The sequence below is a fragment of the Ursus americanus genome, chromosome 20, assembly GCF_024610735.1.
Source record: "Ursus americanus isolate L20-20 chromosome 20, mUrsAme1.1.p, whole genome shotgun sequence".
NCBI classification, from domain to species: Eukaryota; Metazoa; Chordata; class Mammalia; order Carnivora; family Ursidae; genus Ursus; species Ursus americanus.
This window is the reverse complement of record NC_142146.1, coordinates 48,493,605-48,515,156: the sequence shown is the minus strand read 5'-3', so window position 1 is coordinate 48,515,156 and position 21,552 is coordinate 48,493,605. Positions and strand designations below refer to the sequence as shown.

At 35.5% G+C, this 21,552-nt stretch overlaps 1 protein-coding gene across 1 annotated transcript in view; it reads left to right on the top strand.

Annotated features, from left to right (window-relative positions):
- The window catches only part of DHX36 (DEAH-box helicase 36), a 52,546-nt gene that overhangs the window by 19,000 nt on the left and 11,994 nt on the right, over positions 1-21,552 (top strand). The window contains exons 9-17 of the mRNA XM_045812242.2: positions 1,095-1,176; positions 4,637-4,777; positions 5,009-5,111; positions 5,492-5,579; positions 8,634-8,689; positions 10,281-10,345; positions 11,478-11,621; positions 13,593-13,710; positions 14,329-14,427. Coding sequence (XP_045668198.1) covers positions 1,095-1,176; positions 4,637-4,777; positions 5,009-5,111; positions 5,492-5,579; positions 8,634-8,689; positions 10,281-10,345; positions 11,478-11,621; positions 13,593-13,710; positions 14,329-14,427 — 896 coding nt within the window. The remainder of the gene's footprint in view (positions 1-1,094; positions 1,177-4,636; positions 4,778-5,008; positions 5,112-5,491; positions 5,580-8,633; positions 8,690-10,280; positions 10,346-11,477; positions 11,622-13,592; positions 13,711-14,328; positions 14,428-21,552) is intronic.

Genomic DNA, 21,552 nt, shown 5'->3' with positions numbered 1-21,552 from the left:
ATAATTTTTTGAACATTTTTTTGTGATTGTTCTGTGGCATTTATGTGCCAGCACAAGCTAGGATGTCTGTTTGTAATCATAATAGTACTGACCACTTATGGAACACCTTTAGTATGCCAGATGTGCTCTGTTTGACACCTTGTCTTCATTAATCTACATAACACCTTGTGAGGTAAGTGCTACTATTCCCATTTTTATAGATGTCTTTCCCAGTATGCCTTATAATGGTTACATAATTAAGAGAGGGTTGAGAGGATTTGAAACTAAATTTGACTAGCCTCAGAATACATATTTTTAAAAATTATGCCTCTCTTGCCTTACAATCATGGAGGAAGGAGAGGAAAATGGCTGGGGGGGAATGAAAATGGAATAGAGCAATATTTAAATATTCTTACATTCAGCCCAGTTGACTTTCAAAGACCCGTGAAATTAGTTGCTTGTATTATGTCTTTGTGTGTGTGTGTGTGTTTGTGTGATGAGCTATCCAGAACTAACATTGAGTAACTTGCTCAAACTTGGGAAAGGCAGAGCTGTGATGCAGTGTTGGTCTTTGTGTACAATGTGTACTGCTTGTTTTGCTTGGTATGAAATAGAAGTAATATTTAAGTACTAGGAGACAGTTATTTTAACTGGTGATTCTAGAATAGTAGGTAACAATTTAGTATTTGTTAGGTCTTGTTTTAACTACTTTTTCTTTTTTCCTGATTCTGGGTGCCATAGGAGTAGTTCTTCTTAAGTTGATTTCAATAAAACTTGGGTTCTGATGGTACCATCTTGGCTAATGGTGGATGGGAAATAGGCCTCAAGTAATGAGTATTGAGTCCAACTTGAAATGCTCTATTTGTTGATATTCTGGGTTATTTTGTAGAACTGCGAGGTATGTGTACAGTTTGGTAGCAGTAAAATGGTAGTGAGTGAAGAGTAGACTGCTAGTTCTCATTAAGCTCATTATGAAAAAATAGGGTAGAACTGTAAAAGTGCCAGGACCATTTTTGAACTTAAGAAAAGTAAGAGAGTTATTGGCCTCTTTACAGTCTGTTGATTTTTTTTTTTCAACATTTGAGTACAGATTTATGTTTTGTCTGCCATAATAGGTAACTGTCCAATGATACACATACCTGGTTTTACTTTTCCGGTTGTGGAGTATCTTTTGGAAGATATAATTGAAAAAATAAGGTAAGTAAATATTAGGAAATAAAAAAGATTTAAAAAATACTAATATGTCACCTTTTGTTCTGTTGCACTAGTCTCAGAAACTCTTTAACTACTTCCTTCTAAGACATTGTTTTTCCTTAAATCAGTGATTCCCAAACTTGGTTGCACATTAAAATCGCCTGGAGTCTTTTAAAATCCAGATGCCCCTTTCACACTCCCTACCTTAATTGCATTACAAGTCTGGTCTGGTAGCCAGACATCAGAATTTTTTAAAGATCTCTGGTTAAGCCTCTCTTCTGGTTCTCCTTCCTGGTTTTCATTCTTCTTTGCTGGCGTCCATTGCCTACCTTTTAAATAGGATTTCCCCTGAGGGTTCTTAATCATCCTTTTTCAGTCTTTTATGGTTTCACTGTGCAATCCTGTTTCCATGACCATAGTTCTGTATTTTCACAGCTCTCAGAACTACAGCTTCTGAACTTAAGATCTTCCTGAATATTAAAGTTGGACTCTAACTCTATACTCAGCAGCGTTCTAGTACCTTAGATACCCGAACCTCACATTTTTCCAGCTAAAAATGTTACCTTATATCCAAAGTTAAAACGAAATAATGTGTCTTTCAGTGGTTACTGATATGATCCTCCACCCAGTGTCTAAGCTGTGAATCGGAGCTAATGTCAAGCAGTTATGTACCAGGATATGTTAACTGCTTTACATGCTCAGTAACTTACTTAGTCTAAATCATTCTGTAATCCCGCCTGCCCCACAATGCAAATCTTGTGAGCTTTCTCCTTGAACATGCCTTCTCGTTTTTATTTCTTCTACTTAAGGTCCCCAATATCTCTTATGTGCTAAGAGTTCCTCTTTCGGCACTATGGTCTTCACTGTCACATATATGCGAGAGTGCCATATAGTTCCCTATATGGGAGCATTCTCCCCCTAGTCAAGCCTCCTGAGATTTCTCTTTAAAAACTTGTTAAAGGACCTCTGTGCTTTGTCGTGGCCTGCAGCAGAAAACCTCAGCTGGTATGCCCAAATTATTGATCCCTTCAGTAATCAGGCCATTAGCTACTGGCAGCCTTCTCCAGGAGACTATACCAAATTATATTTGAATTTCTTTTTTTTTTTTTTTTTTTAAAGATTTTATTTATTTATTTGACAGAGAGAGAGAGACAGCCAGCGAGAGAGGGAACACAGGCAGGGGGAGTGGGAGAGGAAGAAGCAGGCTCATAGCGGAGGAGCCTGATGTGGGGCTCGATCCCATAACGACGGGATCACGCCCTGAGCCAAAGGCAGACGCCCAACCGCTGTGCCACCCAGGCGCCCCTATATTTGAATTTCTTGATGAGAGAAGGGTTGGGAAAACACATAGGATCAGGTTCTAGTTTCTTAGCTAGTCATCCCAAGGCTCTGTGCAATCTGGCCCCATCTTTTTTTTTCTAGCCTTATGTATCTCCTGGCCTAGCCATGCTAAATGTACCAGTCCCTAATATGCCAGCCAGTGCCCTTTCATTCAAGCACTTTGTTCTTTATTATACACTTTGTTCTCCTTTTAGACTTACATATTCCACCTTCTCCTCCCTTTATATTTATAAACTCAGTTATGTAAGAACAAATCCCAGCTTCACTGCCTGTTAAGCCTTCCCTTATCCCTGTCACAGAGGGAGTTGTTTTCTCATCTGGACTCCTTTATCACTTTTATCATCTCTCTTGCAATACTTAACATATTGCCATGTAGTATATCTTTATATTTGCTTCTTGCACTAGACTGCAGATTTTTGGAGGTCAAGAATTTTGTCCTGTTCATCTCTGTAACTAGTGCACAGTACAGTGCCTGGCCTGTAGTAAACGTGTGAATAAATATATAGACAGCTGTAAAAACACTTGTGATGAGATTTTTCAAGACCACAGCTTACTTGTTAAGTGAAAAAGCCAGGAAGTGATAGTGGGAAGGTGAAAACAGATCCTAGAGTTTCAGGAAACAGTACTCTGAAGTTATTTAATGATGAATTGCACTCTTAAGCTCCTGAGAAGGCAGGGAATGTTCAGGGAACTGTAGCTAAAGGGTCTCTTGAAGCAAAAAGATGGTGCCTGTGCATTTGTCATCCCCTAGTCCTAAGAGGGGAGTTGAAGGAAGGTAGTCCTTGGACAGAAGGTTTCAGGCAGAAGCCTCTAGCTCTCTATTCCCAGAAGAAGAGCTGCTCTACATGAAAGTAAGAGGGAAGGAAGCAGGGTGAGATGATACAGAGGGTTGTCATCAGGCACTCGGGCTCTGGGGGGTTGAAGGTTACCTCTGTTTTTTGGAATTGCTGGGAAAGGAGACAACTGTGGGTCCATCCTGCTGACTAGGACTAATCTCTGTCTCAGGTTGCCTTACCTCAAGTTGATGCCTCTATATGTATTGAAGACTTAGGGGAATCCTGGGTCACAGGTACTGAATAGGGAAGGGGATTAACACTTTTTGGGTGTCTACTATGTGTCAGGCACTGTGCTTTATTTTATTGGATTTTTCTTTTATTCTCATGCCAGTACAATTATAAGAGTATTCATTTCTCAAATAAGCAAACCAAAGGGCAGAGGCTTATACCTTATCCAAGGTCACACAGGTGGTCAGTGGCAAAGCAAGACCCTCAGTCCAGTTCTTTCTAGTTTAAAGCCCATGCTCCAAACCCCCCATTGGATCTAGGTGCTCTTCCCTAGGCAAACTCTGAGGGGCTTTGGAATTCAAGTGCAGTTAGTTTCTTTCTTTTTTTTTTTTTTGGTCTCTTCCCACCCCCATGCCTCTCCAAACCCACTTAAATTAGGTGGCATTCTTAGGCAGATGCATCTCTGTTTTTATCAGTCACTGCAGCATGATTGGAGTATAGTACTGGACTGACACATAAGAGACTTTAGTACAGATTCTGGCTCTGCTGTTTAGCTCTGAGCAGAATTAAATAGTCCTCAAGCATGGGTTTATAGGTCCATAGATAAATTATCTGAATTTCCTGGGGCGCTAATTAAAATTCCTAGATTAGCAGACCCCCAACCAGACCTACTGAATCCAAATTACAAAGGATAGGATTCGGGATTCTATATTATATAAGCGCTCTGTGGGATTCTTATGTGCACTCAGGTTTGGAAACTGTATTCAAAATCTGAGTCTTCCACTAGGCATTTACTATTATTTTGGACTTATGTTCATGTTAACTTTGTAGAGCAAACTTAAAAGGTGAAATTGACTGTAGTGTTAATTTTTTAAATTTTGACTGCTAATGATCTTAGAGGGTTTTATATACTTTGGTAGAAGGTTTATATACTTTGATAGATATCTAAAATGTCAGATTTTATATGTTAATGAATAGTTGCAGATAAACTTTAATTAGCATTCACTAGAAAGCATAATGAAAATATTCTTTAAAATCCGAATGTAGAGTCATAGATATTTGCTAAAACCAGAAGAGTTTCCAAAAAGCGAAGCTATTTAAGAATGTTTTTATTTTAGATATGTTCCAGAACAAAAAGAACACAGGTCCCAGTTTAAGAGAGGTTTCATGCAAGGGCATGTAAATAGACAAGAAAAAGAAGAAAAAGAAGCAATCTATAAAGAACGCTGGCCAGATTATGTAAGGGAACTGCGAAAAAGGTAAGTGGGGTTTTTTTGTTTTAATTCGAGAGCACAGAGGCTAAACTAAAACCAAAAAGCAGAGATTGTCTTCCTGAATTTGTTCATAACTGTTGTTATTCCAGTAATTCTTTCCTATATGTTAGTTGTGTTTCCACATTTGCCGATTGAGTTAATTTTAAGATTTTATAGCAAGTTGAACCTTGGGAAACTTTTTCAAGTATTTCATGATTTTCTGTTTAACTTTGATAGGTATTCTGCAAGTACTGTAGATGTTCTAGAAATGATGGATGATGAGAAAGTTGACCTGAATTTGATTGCTGCCCTTATCCGACACATTGTTTTGGAAGAAGAGGTTAGTTTTTTGTTTTTTGGTGACATAATTTTAATTGTATTAATGTAACAAGATCCTGAGTAAGAATAATTTTCTTAAATGCTTTTTAAAAATAGCATATGGAAGAAATTGCTTTGACACCAGAAATAGTAATCTCAAAATAACTAAGATTTAGGCATTTGATCTATTTGAAGGAAAGACTAAGCAAATGAAATATCTGAATTTTAAGTCCTGTTTTTTAAAAGTGAGCTTGTGTTCTTCAGTTATAATTAAAACAAACAAAAATCAGTAAATTTCCTAAGCTAATAAAATTTTAATGAAGACTTAAGTGTGCACAGAAGTTTACTTTTATTGTGTTTTGTTACATAATTTTTTGTAATGGTTATTTCCCCGCCATACAGGATGGTGCAATATTGGTCTTTCTACCAGGCTGGGACAACATCAGCACTTTACATGATCTCTTGATGTCACAAGTGATGTTTAAATCAGGTATTATAAAAATGTATTTTATTGCAATTCCAAGAATAGTACTTAAATCACATATAACATGGTTGTTTTCTTTTGTTTCTAGAAGTATTGCTTCGAAGGCTACCTTACTATAGGAACTTGGTGGTCTTAAGCCCAGGCTGGGTTTTTTAAAAATTTAGATCTTTAGATCTCTCTCACTCTATTTTAAAAATAAAGTTCTAGGTCACAAGATGTTAGGTATATGGTAAAGTTCTTTCCTTGGTATTATGATAAGAATGTTTTACCCCTTTTCCTAAATTTGCCTAATAATATATAGAGCCCTTAAAGTTAAGATGTTGGAGCTTGAGGTGTTTTTTCATTCAGTGCTGCATTTTGTTGGGCAGAAAAGCAGGTTGAATTTATCGCTTAGCCCAGTGTTTCTCAGCACGGACTATACCACAGAGTCACTAGTGGTGCTTCTTTAAAATTCAGATACTCAGACCCGTCCTCACCCCAAATCTAAGAATGTGACTTGAACATCTGTAGTTTTTAAAAATTCCTCAGGTAACTCTGATGCTTTAATAGCATGTTTGAGAGATGTGATATTTCTCCCATAAAATTCAGCCAGAGCATTTTCAGAACTAATTACTAACTTCAAATCAGTAAAATACAAAGCAAATTCTATTTAGTATTTGATAGTTCTGTTTATAATTTCTAACCTTAATCTTTGAAGTGCTTTTGACACATTTTTACAAGACACTAAAAATATTTTGATCTAATTGTATTGGTTGAATTAGTAAAGCTGTATTTTTTATTCTTTGTTAAATCCCACTATAGTGATGCCCTCCACACATTATCTGTAATTAAAGTTATTTACTGTTCTCTAGCTGGAAAATGTTTGTATCTGATTACCATGACTTCTCTGTAATGAAATACTGATTTCTCTTTTCCTGGTCAGTGACAGCCTTTTTCTATAGAAAAAGTATGGTCATGATTAAACAGGGCAACTGAATTTTTTTTTTTTTTTAAACAACTGGAATTTTTTTTGGCTGAACCTTCTAATGTTGGTCCCTTTTACCCCAAAAATAAATGCTACTGTATGATCTATTTTTAATTTCAAAAAATGTGAGTATATATATGTATTTACCAAGAAAAATACGAGGAAGATATACCAAATTGTAATACTATAATTTTGAGGGAGTGTGGAAAGGGTGTGATAATATAGATTATTTGTAATTGACTTTTTATTAACTTTCTAATTTAATTATTCTCAAGGAAGGAGGTATTAATTTATGCTTTGACTATCAGCTCAATTCTTTTTAAAGAAAATCTGGCCAGAGTTTAATAAGAACGTTTTTTCTCAAGTTATATTTTTAAAATTTAGACTTCATAATCAGTTATACTGTGTTAGCCATTGTAGAAGGGGTATAAAATTGGTGTAACTCTGTACTGACTGAAAGGTAAATCATGAAACTCAGTTTCCTGAATGCTTACCTTCTTTCTTATTTCTTACGAGTATAGACTTTGTTCCCACTGACTACTACAGTTGTGCAATATCAACACTATAAACTGTTTTAGTTATAGTCTTCAGCAGAATTATTTTCACTTTCATTGTTTTATGTGGCTGCTGATTTTTTTAACTTGTAATGAAACATTTTAAACTTACAGAATACTTAGAGAATCATAATGCACATCATACTCCATTGACTTCTGTGCAGCAGTAATTTTAGTGATCTAATTTTTTCCTTTTTAAAGTAAATTGCAGCTATCACATTATCCAAAAAAATATGTATATCTCTAAAAATAAAGACAGTTTTCTATATAACCACAATTCCATTATCATGCCTGACTTTTTAATATCATTTAATAACCCAGTCTGTAATCAGATTTTTCCCGGAAAGTGTCTTTTACAACTAGCTCGTTCACACTACAGAAAAACGTAAACCAGATAAATCTTTTACTCTAGGTAATTACTTTCAACCCTTTTCACTTTCCCCATGGTAACGCCTTGTGGAAAAGACTAGGTCCACCTAGACTTTCTAGATTTGTCTGAATCTGAATCCTTATAGTGTCCTTTCTTTTGATCCTTTCTTACCTGTACTTTTTATAAACTGGAAGTTAATCTTAAGGCTTAATCCAACTTGAGAAGTATTTTTGCCTAGAGTATTGAGTTGACATATTTCATATTGTGAGATAAGAGATAAGTAATTCAGAGCATCCTTTTTAGCAATGTCAGTTGCTTGACCACTTTTTACAACTTTTTAAGATTTGTAACCCTTATTCAGAGGGTCCTAGAGAGTCTGGGACATCATATCTCCTTTGAATAACAACAGTTTTTTTCTGGGAGAATATAGCTATCTTGAGTCATTTGGACACTTGCTAGAGATTTAAGCGAGGTTGCGGTTTTTTTGTAACCACAGCTAAACATGAAATCTATCTTTAGTTCCTTAATACTCCCTCATTTCCATCGCTGATCCTACACCAGACTTTCTCCCTATTGGCTAATAACCATGAATGGGCTGAGCTGTTTCACTTTGAAACTTAAAAAAGTAGGAATATGATTTCTTAAATTTCTAATGAAATTATGTTTAAAAATGTGGGTCACTTTTGGAATGTGTATTATATTTAACCAGTGCTGTTTCTATTATTTTTAGCATAAAAATGGACATGGAAATTTCATAAGTATTGTGCTGTAAAAAATGACATGTTCTCTGTTAATTAAAATAGTGAGGATCACCCAGAGTCTACAAACTTAACATTCATATTAAAGCAAAATTTTTTGGTCTTCAGTTAAGTGATGGGAATGGAGTTAATGATGTTTTTCTAGCATAATTTGAAAAGATTGCTTCTAACTTTAAGCATTCTTTAGGAATTTGGGGAATATGCTTATCAATGTGAAATTGACAGAGTAAAATGTGAGCAAGAACTTGGAGCACTAAGAAGAAAATAAAAGGAGTAAAGTTGCTCTGATAATACATGAGAATATAAATTAAGAATTATATGGCTCAGCATCTTAACTCATTGTTCCATGTCTGTCTGCTGGAGCTTTTCTGCAACTATTTATCTTGAAGTTTAATTTTCTTTTTTAATTTTCAGACAGATTTCTTATCATACCCCTACATTCACTAATGCCTACAGTTAACCAGACACAGGTATGTTCTTAAATTTATTCATTCTCTGTCTTCCAAGTCGAGACAAGCTTTAAGGGCTGCTTATTGTGTGTTTTATTTTATTTTTTTGAAGGTGAATTTTCTAGTAATCCATATATAAAAAGTACTTCTTTGAGAACCTTTTGCAAATGAGTCTTCAGAGGATAATTGCACAAAAATTTGAGTAACTGAGGGTAATTAACAAATATTAGTTTTGTCAACATTAGGGAAAAGTTTAAAGATTGGTTTCACCAGTAACTTGTTTGGGTTTCAATTATCTGTGACATACTACAGCTTGATATTTGAGATTTTGATTTAACAAAATTAGTATATTTGAGACTTCTGTTTTATCAATAATATCTTGTTGTGATTTTGAATATTTTGTCTCTGACACATTCAGGGATATCCCTAGTTAGAATGAACACTGCATTCTCAAAGGCAAGATAGTTTTCAGGACTGCAGTGTTTGTAGTCTCAGGTAGAATGAGATGGATGAGAAGAAAATCTGTCTTCCCTTCTACTTTTTCTACTTCTTTTCTAAGAATATATCAAGACGGGGGTAGCTGGTTTGCTCAGCCAGGCACCTGACTCTTGATTTGGACTTAGGTCATGATCTTGGTGTTGTGAGATCAAGCCCCACGGTGGGTTCTGCCCTGATCGTTGGGCTCTGCACTGAGCGTAGAGCCCGCTTGAGATTCGTTCTCTCTCCTCTGTTGCGTGCGTGTCTCGCGTGCTCTCTCTCTCAAAAAGAATATAGTAAGATGTTTTTTATTGAGGCACTTCTAATGTCTTTTCTGCTGATACCATGGTCTAAGGCTTAGCCAGTTTAATTAGATACAGAGTGCATACCTAAAGGAAGACAAGAGTAAAGGGAGAAGGCTCTTAATTCCAAAGACCAGACAGAAAAGTATCCAATGTGGAAGTGCTTCTTCTCTGACACCGTAATAGCAAATTATGTATTCCTTTGCTAGAGATCACATGACTAAATTGGAAAACAGTTTGATCATTTTTATAAATGAGGAGACAGATTTTTGCATTTCTTTGCATTATAGCCAATTGGTACTTGGCTTTTTGCGAAGGGTGCTGTTGTTTGTAGGATTCAGCATTTGAAAATTTATTTTTTATTTTAGTCTGATTTCAAAAGCTTATATACAGTGGTACAACCAGACATCCATTCTCTTGAGTTTGGCATTTGCCTGGTTAGTTGATGCCCTTACTAATATAGTTTTGGATAATTCGTAATTGTTACAGGTAAGCTCAACTCTCTCTCTCAAGTTTGACAACACAAAAAGACATTTATACTTTTCAGCTTTTGTTAAAGATTCTGTAAATTCAAATAATCATATTTCATTTGAAATCTTGTTTGTGATAAGGTCCTAAAATCTGGGAGATTTCGTTTGTTTACCAAAAGGGAATTTTATAGTATTGAAAATGATGTATACCTATAAAACATATCTATACATATTAGATGCATATGTAAATGAGTAAACACAGAATGCTAAAAATGAGCAGTATCTGAAGTAATTCTTCTAATTGCAAGAATGATATATTAGAAATGAATTACTTTTGGGGTTTTGATTTATTTATTCTTACAGGTATTTAAAAGAACCCCTCCTGGTGTTCGGAAAATAGTAATTGCTACCAATATTGCAGAGACTAGGTAAATATCAACTACTGATGATTGTATTAGTTTTGAGCCCCATAAATTATTGACATACCTTAGACTCTTTTCTCTCCAAAAGATACTTTATAATTTCTTTACATAAAGTTATTTTATTTATTTTTTTTAAAGATTTTATTTATTTATTTGACAGAGAGACAGCCAGCCAGATAGAGAACACAAGCAGGGGGAGTGGGAGAGGAAGAAGCAGGCTCCCAGCGGAGGAGCCTGATGTGGGGCTCGATCCCAGAACACAGAATCAAGCCCTGAGCCAAGGGCAGACGCCTAACAACTGAGCCACCTAGGCGCCCCTTCATAAAGTTATTTTAATTTAGTCATGGCATTGAGCGTAGGGTTTTGGTTTTGTTTTTTGATCCTATAATGGTTTAGCTCTCTTTACAAACAGCCTTTTTAGTGTTTTTTGTTTTTTTTTTTTTAAAGGTTTTATTTATTTATTTGACAGAGATAGAGACAGCCAGCGAGAGAGGGAGCACAAGCAGGGGGAGTGGGAGAGGAAGAAGCAGGCTCATAGCGGAAGAGCCTGATGTGGGGCTCGATCCCATAATGCCGGGATCACGCCCTGAGCCGAAGGCAGACGCTTAACCGCTGTGCCACCCAGGCGCCCCTAGTGTTTTTTTTTTTTTAAAGCCTTCTTAAAGAAGCATGGGAGTTGAGGTCAATTTTGGTTTTGCCTTTTTCTGGTTGGGGTTCGTGTCGTTTGATAAATCATTTGTGAATAGCCTTTAAAATTTCTTGTATTCCCTTGGAGGTATTAATATGTCTATACAGTCATTGAAACCGATTTTTCTGTGGAAGCTGATATTAAACCATGGCGCTGGGTCCCCTAGAGCTAGGTACAAAAGTCATCAAGTAAGCTGTGAAGTTTGTGGGCAGATAAATTCCTCGTGTGATCTCTAGAATTGGCTGCCACTGCAGCTCCTGATGCTGCTTATACAATTAGGTGCTTGATCCCTGTAATGTTGGTAAATGTGGCAATAGTGGTGAAAATCCCAAACTGCTAAAGGCAGTTGGACCAATAAAAAATTCTTTAAAATCCCTATCTGTCGGCCCTGTTAGAGGTTATATGCTTTTGATGTATTTTTAATATTTCATACATCTGTTTTCTAAACAGCATTACCATAGATGATGTAGTTTATGTGATAGATGGAGGAAAAATAAAAGAAACACACTTTGACACCCAGAACAACATCAGTACGATGTCTGCTGAGTGGGTTAGTAAAGCTAATGCCAAACAAAGGAAAGGCCGAGCTGGAAGGTAAGATGGAATCTTTGTCTGAAAGTTGTTTTAGTCATAGTTTCTTTGGAAAAGTATCTGCCTAGTTTTCTATTTCATGATTTTTCTACTTTTAATTCTTCAGTATAGTTAATTATAATTATTATTCTTATTCTATTACGTATAATTTTGTTTCTCTTCTTTTTTTAAAAGCACACATTACTAATAATCGTGATAACTAGTAATAATATTTGAAGGTCATGTTATTTCCTAAACACTTTGTATATATTAACTTGCTTAATCCTCACTACATATGCAGTAAGGTAAGGTATTACCTCCATTTTAAGGGTATGAGGAAATTAAGGTATAAAGAAATTAAAAGTCCCACAGCTGTGCAAGTAGCAGATTCAAGATTTGAACCGATACAGTCTGGCCCCAGTCTGGGCTCCTAATCCTGTATTTTACAGCTATACTGTTTTTTCACTGTTAGTTACCAGTGAAAACACAAGTAATATACCTTTGCCCCATTGATGTGAAGTAGCATAAGAAATAAAAACATCTCTGTCTTAATGGTAGGAATAATGATTTGCCTTTAACACAAATAATTGCACTTATTCATTTTAGTGCATACTTCACAGTATTTTTACACCCTTACTCATATGAGTGGTAGAATCATGTCTGGAATCATAGAAGAGAGTTTTTCTTTTGCCTCTTAGCGTTAGAACAGAAAGGTTTCCATCAATCTTCAGATATTGACTTAAGTAAGGAAAGGAGAGTTGAGAGAAGACTAACCATTTTGTTTGGAAGAAAACTTTATAGATCATTTTATCAGTGCTTTGTGTTACATTTATATATAGTAAAGCTCTGACTCCCTGTAATCTTTGCAGATTATCCCATTGTAACTTGGAGACAGTTTATTAGATTATACAGTTGGTGCTCTTGAGGCAAGTTATGACTTATTCTAAGAACTGTACTCTTCTGATGAGCTGTTGGGGGATAACTTGATTTCGGGATCCACCAATACTAAGGTTTTCTCATGCGGACTTACCACCACTGGATACTGATTCAAGAAGTATTCACCATTTGGTACACTCACATATGAATAGTAAACATACTAGCCTTAGGTTTGATCCTTAAAATAATTATAGAAATAAAGTAAACAAAGTATTATATTTCATCTGATTTTTCATATCCGCTAGCTTGGTAGAAGTTAACTATAGAATTACAGTGTTTTAATTCAAATGGAATATAGTTCCTTGTAGGGTCTATAGATGTAGGTTCCTTTAGCAAAGCCTGATCAATAATTATTTTGAAGGCCAGGGCAAACTATCTTATAGGGTCGTCAGTGGGGGCACTCTTAGTTTCTACGGGCATGTTATATTAATAGATGATGGGTCCTTGTAGACTTGTGACAGAAATAGCTAAAATTTTTGGAATTTATTTTTATTCCTATAGGAAATGGGCCTCCCCCCTTCTGTAGTAGCAAGATCCCATAGAAATACTTATTCTGCTTGAAAATGTGTGAATAGCCACACCTCTACACATCTGTCCTTAACATTGTCCATTCACATCACTAAAGAAAATTTAACAATTAAAAAATCTCTAGCATCCCTCTGAAAGTTCGCTAAATAGCACATACTTTTTAAATAATAAAGACAGACTAACATGCTAGGATTTGTTACATGATATGGTCACAAGGCATATAGAACTAAACCTCAGTAGACTATTACTAAGTATAGCAATCTGGAACCTGTAAGTTAGAAATAGGGAACCGGATTATTGTTTGGGGAGGAAATTTTCTATTTCTTAAAACTAGTACATAGGGATGGTGATCTAGGGTTATTCAAAAGCGGGGAGAAAGGATATATGATTAATAAAAATGAAATATTAAGTATGTTAGTTATGGTGTAGCTTACATGAAATAGATATTGTTTATTTTCCCTGCTTCCTGTTTTCTCTGGAGTTGTAAAGTAAAAAGTCATTAGTAATGCTCTTTTTTATTTATTTTTAAAGAGTTCAACCTGGTCATTGCTATCATCTGTATAATGGTCTTAGAGCAAGCCTTCTGGATGACTATCAACTGCCAGAAATTTTGAGAACTCCTTTGGAAGAACTTTGTTTACAAATAAAGGTAAATTAGATGGGAGAATTAAGAAAGTAAATGGAGGGTAGCGTTGTAATTTTCAACATTAGTATAGAAGAAAGTAGCATATTAAATCTGTGAAGAAGAATTATCACCATGCCATTTGTCTTTTTTGTGTTAGTAAACTGTTTTTAAGCTTCTTTGAAATGTTTACTAACCACATTTTTATCATGTACACTCTAGAGCTGTATTGCCTATGTTTGAATCCCAGCTCCTCCCCGACAAGCTAATTCTGTTAGTTGGCAAGTTATTTAAATTAAGCTTTTATAAAATTCTTAGTGCCTGGCGTATAGTAAGTGTTCAGTAAATGTTAGTTATGTGTACTGTTACTACATCTTATGGTGTTAGCCCTCATGATAAACTGCTCAGCCATTTTCACCACCTTCTATATATTTTAATACAATTAACCTATTTTGAAGATAATTGGTAATCAATTTAATTGTTGAGATTTTAACCAGCTCCTTTTTCCATCAGTATAGAGTTGGTGAGTGATAGAAAGTAGTAACTTGAAAATTGTGTATGGGTGTGATGCTTTAAGTGATTGACAGCCGGGACGAAACTGTTACTGTCAGCATATATATGTTTAATTGTATTTGTCTTCCCCAGATTTTAAGGCTAGGTGGAATTGCTTATTTTCTGAGTAGGTTGATGGATCCACCATCAGATGAAGCGGTGTCACTCTCCATAAAACACCTGATGGAACTGGTAAATTTTATTTTTAAAAATTCTAACTTAGATTTATAATGTTAGTGCACATAAGCCACTTGATTAAAAAATTTACTGTCATTACTGCAAGGTTGACCAATGAATACGTAGTGCCAAATTTGATTTACTCTTTGGCTGTTCAGCTTAGTATATGAAATGTGAGTTAGAAAGATATAAAATGATACCTTTGTGATAGTGTTATCATTCTGGGCCCTTTCCACATAATTTTTTTCATTATACGCTTGTTCGAAAATTACATAAAATCTTGAAATCTTTCAATTTACTGGTCTTTGTCTTCATTTGTATTCTTCAGTGAATTTGGTTGGTTTATTGACTCTTCTGATGACCGTAATGTTTTTAGAGCTTTTGTCAAATTCAGGTAATTCAATGACAGTATGGACATCTTTTAAAGGCAGCTCTTATTTTTGAAAGAATACTAACAGGTGCCTTATAGTCCCCTGCCTGTCATTCTGTTCTAGAGTTTTTTGTTGTGATTTGTTTTCGTTTTTTTTTTTTTTGTTTGTTTTGTTTTGTTTTGTTTTATGAAGTCAGTGTTTTGAGAAACTAGTTTCAGTGTCTTAGGCAAGTGACTACCAAGTTGTTAGCCATCCCTGCACAAGACCAGGTTGAGAAGAGTTACAGGACTGGCTTTGAGTTAGTGCCCAGAGTGAGGAGAAGAGCGCTGTGAGGTAATGCTCAGAGTAGAGAGAAAGTGGTTCAGGTTGTGCTGTCTAGTAAGGTGGCCACTGGCCACATGTGACAATTTAAATTTAAATTTTGAAGTAAATTACAAATTCAGTATCTCTCCTCACACTTGTGCATTTCAGATGCTCAGTAGGCACATGTGGCTGGTGGGTATCACATTGGACTGCACAGAAATCGAACATTTCAGTCATTGCTACAAGTTCTGTTGGTTAGTACTGTGTTAGAGGTTGCTGAAGATGTACTTTACATATTTCAGTTTTATTTAAGCCATCTAGACAGTTAATTTTGAGAATTTGGGCCATATCAGAACATTGTAGTAGCTTTTGACGTAATAAGTTGTTTAAATAAAAAAGCACTGTAAATTATCTTGTTGGAATTTGTATTAATGAGGTTACTTGTATTTTAGGGGAGTAGTGAGTGCAGTTTTACCACTGACTTGTCTGTCTTCCCTCCAGGGTTTTATCTAATAGAATAGGGCTTTGCTGCTTTTTTATCTAATAGACTAGAGCTAGGTGGCAATCAGAGAATCAGCCTAACTATTTATGGTGGAGATGGACAACCAGAGGATAGCTGGACTCTGAAGCCTGAGTAGATGACTTCCTCTCTCTGAGCTGAATTGAAGAGCCAGTCTTAGCCATTTGCAGACAACAGAATCATGAAGAGGCCAGCAAATCCTTGCCAGCAGTAGGGTCTGAAGCCTGCATTTCATTTTTAAGTTTTCATTTAAAATAAATTCTAGTTAGTTAATATACAGTGTAACATTAGCTTCCAGTGTACAGTATAGTGATTCAGCACTTCCATATAGCGCCCCGTGCTTATCACAAGTGCCCTCCTTAATCGCCATCACCTGTTTAACCGCCCCCCCACCTCCCCTTGGTAACCATCTGTTCGTTCTCTATGAGTCTGTTTCTTGGTTTGCCTCTTTTTTTTTTTTCTGTACGCTCTTCCGTCTGTTTCTTAAATTCCACATATGAGTGAAATCATATGGTACTTGTTTTTCTCTAACTTACTTTATTTCACTCAGCATAATACTCTCTAGCTCCATCCATATCGTTGCAAATGGCAAGATTTCGTTCTTTTTTATGGCCAAGTAATATTCCATTCGAGATATATACCATATCTTCTTTATCCATTCATCAGTCAGTGGACACTTGGGCTGCTTTTATAGTTTGGCTATTGTAGATAGTGCTATAAACTGGGGGTGGTGTATGTGTGCCTTTGAATTCGTATTTTTGTATTCTTTGAGTAAATATGTAGTTAGTACAGTGGCTGGATCGTAGGGTAGCTCTATTTTTAACTTCTTGAGGAACCTCCAAAACTGTTTTCCAGAGTGGCTGCACCATTTTGCATTCCCACCAGTGCGTGAAGGTTCCTCTTTCTCTGCATCCTCACCAACACCTTTGTTTCTTGTGTTGTTGATTTTAACCATTCTGACAGGTATGAGGTAATAAATCATTGTAGTTTTGATTTGTATCTGTGTCATGATGAGTGATGTTGAGCATCTTTGCATGTGTCTGTTGGCCATCTGTATGTCTTGGGAAAAAATGTCTGTTCATGTGTTCTGCCCATTTTTTAATTGTTTTTTGAGTGTTGAGTTCTAGAAGTTACTCATGTATTTTGGATACTAACCCTTTATCAGATATGTAATTTGCAAATATCTTCTCCCACTCCAAAGGTTGCCTTCTAGTTTTGTTGATTGTTTTCTTCACTGTAGAAGCTTTTTATTTTGATGAAGTCCCAATAGTTTATTTTTGCTTTTGTTTCCCTTGCCTAAAGAGAAATTGCTACGGCCGTTGTCCAAGGGGTTAACTGCCTGTGTTCTCATCTGGGATTTTTATGGTTTCCTGTCTCACATTTAGGTCTTTAATCCATTTTGAATTTATTTTTGTTTATGGTGTAACACACGAAAGTGGTCCAGTTTCATTCTTTTGCATGTTGCTGTCCAGTTTTCCCAGCACAGTTTGTTGAAGAGACTGTCTTTCCCACTGGATATTCTTTGCTGCCTTGTCAAAGATAAGTTGACCATATAGTTGTGAGTTCATCTCAGGATTTTTCTATTTTTGTGCCAGTGTCATACTGTCTTGATCACCACAGCTTTGTTTCATAGCTTAGAGTCTGAAATTATGATGCCTCCAGCTTTGCTTTTCTTTTTCAGGATTGCTTTGGGCCTTTTGTGGTTCCCCTGCAAATTTTAAGATTGTTCTAGCTCTTGAAAAATGCTGGTTGTATTTTGATAGGGATTGCATTAAATGTATAGATTACTTTGGGTAGTATAAACATTTTAACAATACTTGTTCTTCTAATCCATGAGAATGGAATGTTTTTCCATTTCATTGTGTCCTCTTCGTTTCTTTCATCAGTGTTTCATAATTTCCAGAGTACAGATATTTCACCTCTTTAGTTAGGTTTATTCCTAGTTATCTTATTTTTGGTGGAGTTGTAAGTGGGATTGATTCCTTAATTTCTTTTTCTACTACTTCATTATTGGTGAATAGAAATGCGACAGATTTCTATATGTTGATTTTGTATCCTTCAGCCTTACTGAATTCATTTGTCAGTTCTCGGCAGTTTTTTGGTGGAGTCTTTGGGTTTTTTCTAGAATATCATGTCATCTGTGAACAGTGAAAATTTGACTTCTTCCTTGCCAATTCGGATGCCTTTTATGTCTTCTTGTTGTCTGATTGCTTAGGCTAGGAATTCCAGTGCTGTGTTGAGTAACAGTGGTGAGAATGAACATCCCTGATTTGTTCCCGAAGGTAGAGGAAAAAGCTCTGTTTTTTCCCTTTTGGGATATTAGCTGTGAGATTTTCATATATGGCCTTTATTATGTTGAGGTGTGTTCTCCCTAAGCCTACTTTGTTGAGGATTTTTATCATGAATGGATGCTGTATTTTGTCAAGTGTTTTTTCTGCATCTGTTGAAATGATCATATGGTTTTAATATTGTTTCTTTTATTAATGTGGTGTATCAGGTTGATTGATTTGCAAATATTGAACCACCCTGGCGACCCAGGAGTAAATCCTACTTGATTGTGGTGAATGATTCTTTTAAAGTGTTGTTGAATTTGTTTTGCTAGTGTTTTATTGAGAATTTTTGCATCCATGTTCATCAGGGATATTGGCCTATAGTTCTCTTTGTTAGTGGAGTCTTTATCTGGCTTTGGTATCAGAGTAATGCTGGTCTTATAGAATGAATTTGGTTATTTTTCCTTCCTTTTCTATTTTTTGGGAATAGTTTTGAGAATAGGTATTAAACTCTTTTTTAAATGTTTGGTAGAATTCACCTATGAAACCATCTGGTCCTGGACTAGTTTTTTGAGAGATTTTTTATTATTGATTCAATTTCTTTGCTGATTATTGGTCTGTTCAAGTTTCCTGTTTCTTTCTGTTTCAGTTTTGGCAGTAGTTTATGTATTTCTAGGAATTTATCCATTTTTTCCTGGTTGTCCAATCTGTTGACATACAGTTTTTCATAATATTCTCTTGCAATAGTTTGTATTTCTCAAATAGTGGTTGTTAATTCTCTTCTCTCATTTGTGACTTATTTATTTGGGTCTTTTATCTTTTTGATAAGCCCGGCTAGAGGTTTATCAATTTTATTAATTTTTTCAAAGAACCAGCTTCTGGTTTCATTGATCTGTTCTATTGTGGTTTTTGTTTTGTTTTGTTTTTTAGTTTCTGTATCCTTTATTTCTGTTCTGTCTTTATTTCCTTCCTTCTGCTGGTGTGAACCCTATATTTTAAAGAAGTAAAGAACATTCCCAGTATCCTAAAAGGTCCCCCTTCTACCATTTCCCAGTCACTCTGCAGTCCTCAGTCCCAAAGACAGCCTCTATCTTGACCTTAATGGTAATCTCTTGTGTGTTCTCCTTGATGGTTTTATCATATAAGGGTACATTTCTGTAAAGAGCTTAGTTTAATTTGGTCTATTTCATGAACTTTACATGAACTGCTCACACTGGATATAAGGGATGTTTTTGAAGGGGGGAGCGGGGTTCTGGATTCTTTCACTTAATATTGTGAAATTCATCTGCATAATTGCTTTTAGCTGAAATTTATTCAATTTCAGTTCTTTACCATATTTTAGTATATGACTGTTGAGAGACATTTTGCTTATTTCCAGTTGAGGCTGTTGTGTGTAATGCTGGTGTGAGTAATCTTCAGTATTCACTTTTCTTGGTGCATGTATTTATGTATTTTCATGGGCATATACTTAGGAGTGAATTCACTGGCTCTCAAGGTGTGTGTTTATATATATATAAATATATATATCAACTTTGGTGGATAGCTAACAGTTCTCATTGCTTTGAAGCTGCACCAGCTCTTGGGAATCTTTTATTCTGAGAATGCTGATAGGTTTGCAGTAGTTCTAATTCGTAGTAGTTCTAATTTGCATTATCATAATGAATTTGCCGACAGCTTTTTGTAGCCTTATTGCTCTTATAAACTATTGATGCGTGTTTTTCTGTTAGGTTGTAAGGAGTTCATTTTATACTTCTTGTATACTCTTGATCTGAGCCTTTGTCGGCTTTGCATGTGTCTGTATTTTTACTTTTTTACTTAATAGTACTTTGATAAGTAAATTTCTAATTTTAATGTAGTCACATGTATCAGTCTTTTTTTATGTTAGTAATTTTTGTCTTTTAGTAAGTCCTTAACCCCAGAGTCATGAAGATATGTTTAAATTTATTGTTTAGTCTTTCACATTTAGATATTTAATCCATCTGCAATTGATTTGTGTGTGTGTGTTTGGTAAGGTAGGATTCAAAATTTTTACATATGTAGATCACTTGACTAAATGCTATTTATGGAAAAGTTCATCCTTTCCTCTTTGTTCTACAGCTTTTGTCCTAGATCTAGCGTCTGGGTTTGTAGACTCTGTTCTGCTTTACTGCTCTTGTATGTCTTTGTTGAACCAGTGCCATGCTGCCTTAATTAACAATATTGAGTCTTACCAAACAGGAACATGATTTATCCCATTTGTTTAGGTATTTAATCTCTCTTGGTATTTTGGTGTTTTCTGTGTAGGAGTTTTATGAGAGTTTTTTAAAGATTCATTTCTCAGTGGTATTTTTGGATTCTGCCATAACAAATTTTTCGTTTTTTTATCACACTGATATACAGAAATGAAACTGGTTTTTGTTTTGTTTTTGAAGATTTATTTATTTGAGAGACAGAGAGCATGTGCACACACAGAGGGAAGGGCAGAAGGAGAGGGAGAGAATCTCAAGCAGAGCCCAACTCGGGGCTTGATCTCACTACCCTGAGATCATGACCTAAACCGAAATCAAGAGTTGGACACTTAACCTCCTGAGCCACCCAGGCGCCCCTGAAATTGGTTTTTGAATGTTGAGCTTGTATTCAGTCACTAAAACCACTTATTCTGATAATTACATGTAGAGTTTTTTCTGCATACACAGTTACATCTATAAATATAGTTTGTTTTTAAATAGGCTCCATTCTTAGCGTGGAGCCCAATGCAGGGCTCGAACTGATGACCCTGAGATTAAGACCTGAGGTGAGCTAACAGTTGGATGCTTAACTGACTGAGCTACCCAGGCGCCCCTATAAATACAGTTTTATATATCCTTTTCTAATTATCTAGGACCCCTAGTACAATGTTGAGCAGAAGTGGTATGATAGTGTGCATTCTTATGTTCCTATTCTTAAAGGGAAAGCTGTCAACAATTTGTTGAGGATATTTATTGAAGATTTTTTTATGGAAACTATCAAATTAAGGAAGTTTCTATTAGTTTACTAAAAGATATATATCATGCATGGAGAATTGATTTTGTCAGATTCCTTTTCTGCCTCTGATAAGATTATGATATAATTTTCTTTTTCTTGCTTAATTTGCAATGTATTGAGTTACATTGATTTTTTAAATGTTAAACCAACTTTCATTCCTGAAACAAATCTGACTTGCTGGGATTCAGTTTGCCAGTATTTTGCTTTGGTTTCTTGTGCATAAGATATTCAGTAGTTTTCCTTTCTCCAAATGTCCCTGTCAAGTTTGGTACCAATATTATTCCAGGTACAAAAAAACAAGTTGGGTGCATTGTATATATTTTTTTCTGTTCTCTGAAAGAGATTTTTGTAAGATTAAGGGTATTTCTGCCATAAATGTTTAGAAGTCTGTGTCTAATGGGGTACATATGTGTTATAGTTCTTTTTTTTGTTTTTATTGATATCTTCTTGTATACCTAGTTATTTTAATTGTATACTGGATATTGTATTTACAGAATTCTTAGTAGGTACAAATTTGAAGCCTGGGATGGTGATAACTTTCTCCAGACAGGATTTATGTTGCTTCTGCCAGGAAAAGAAACACCAGTGCTGGGCTCATCTCCCTGGACTTCTTTTTTCTCCCAAATTCTGGATTTATAATTCTTGTAGTTCTTTTTTTTAACTCCTCAGTGTC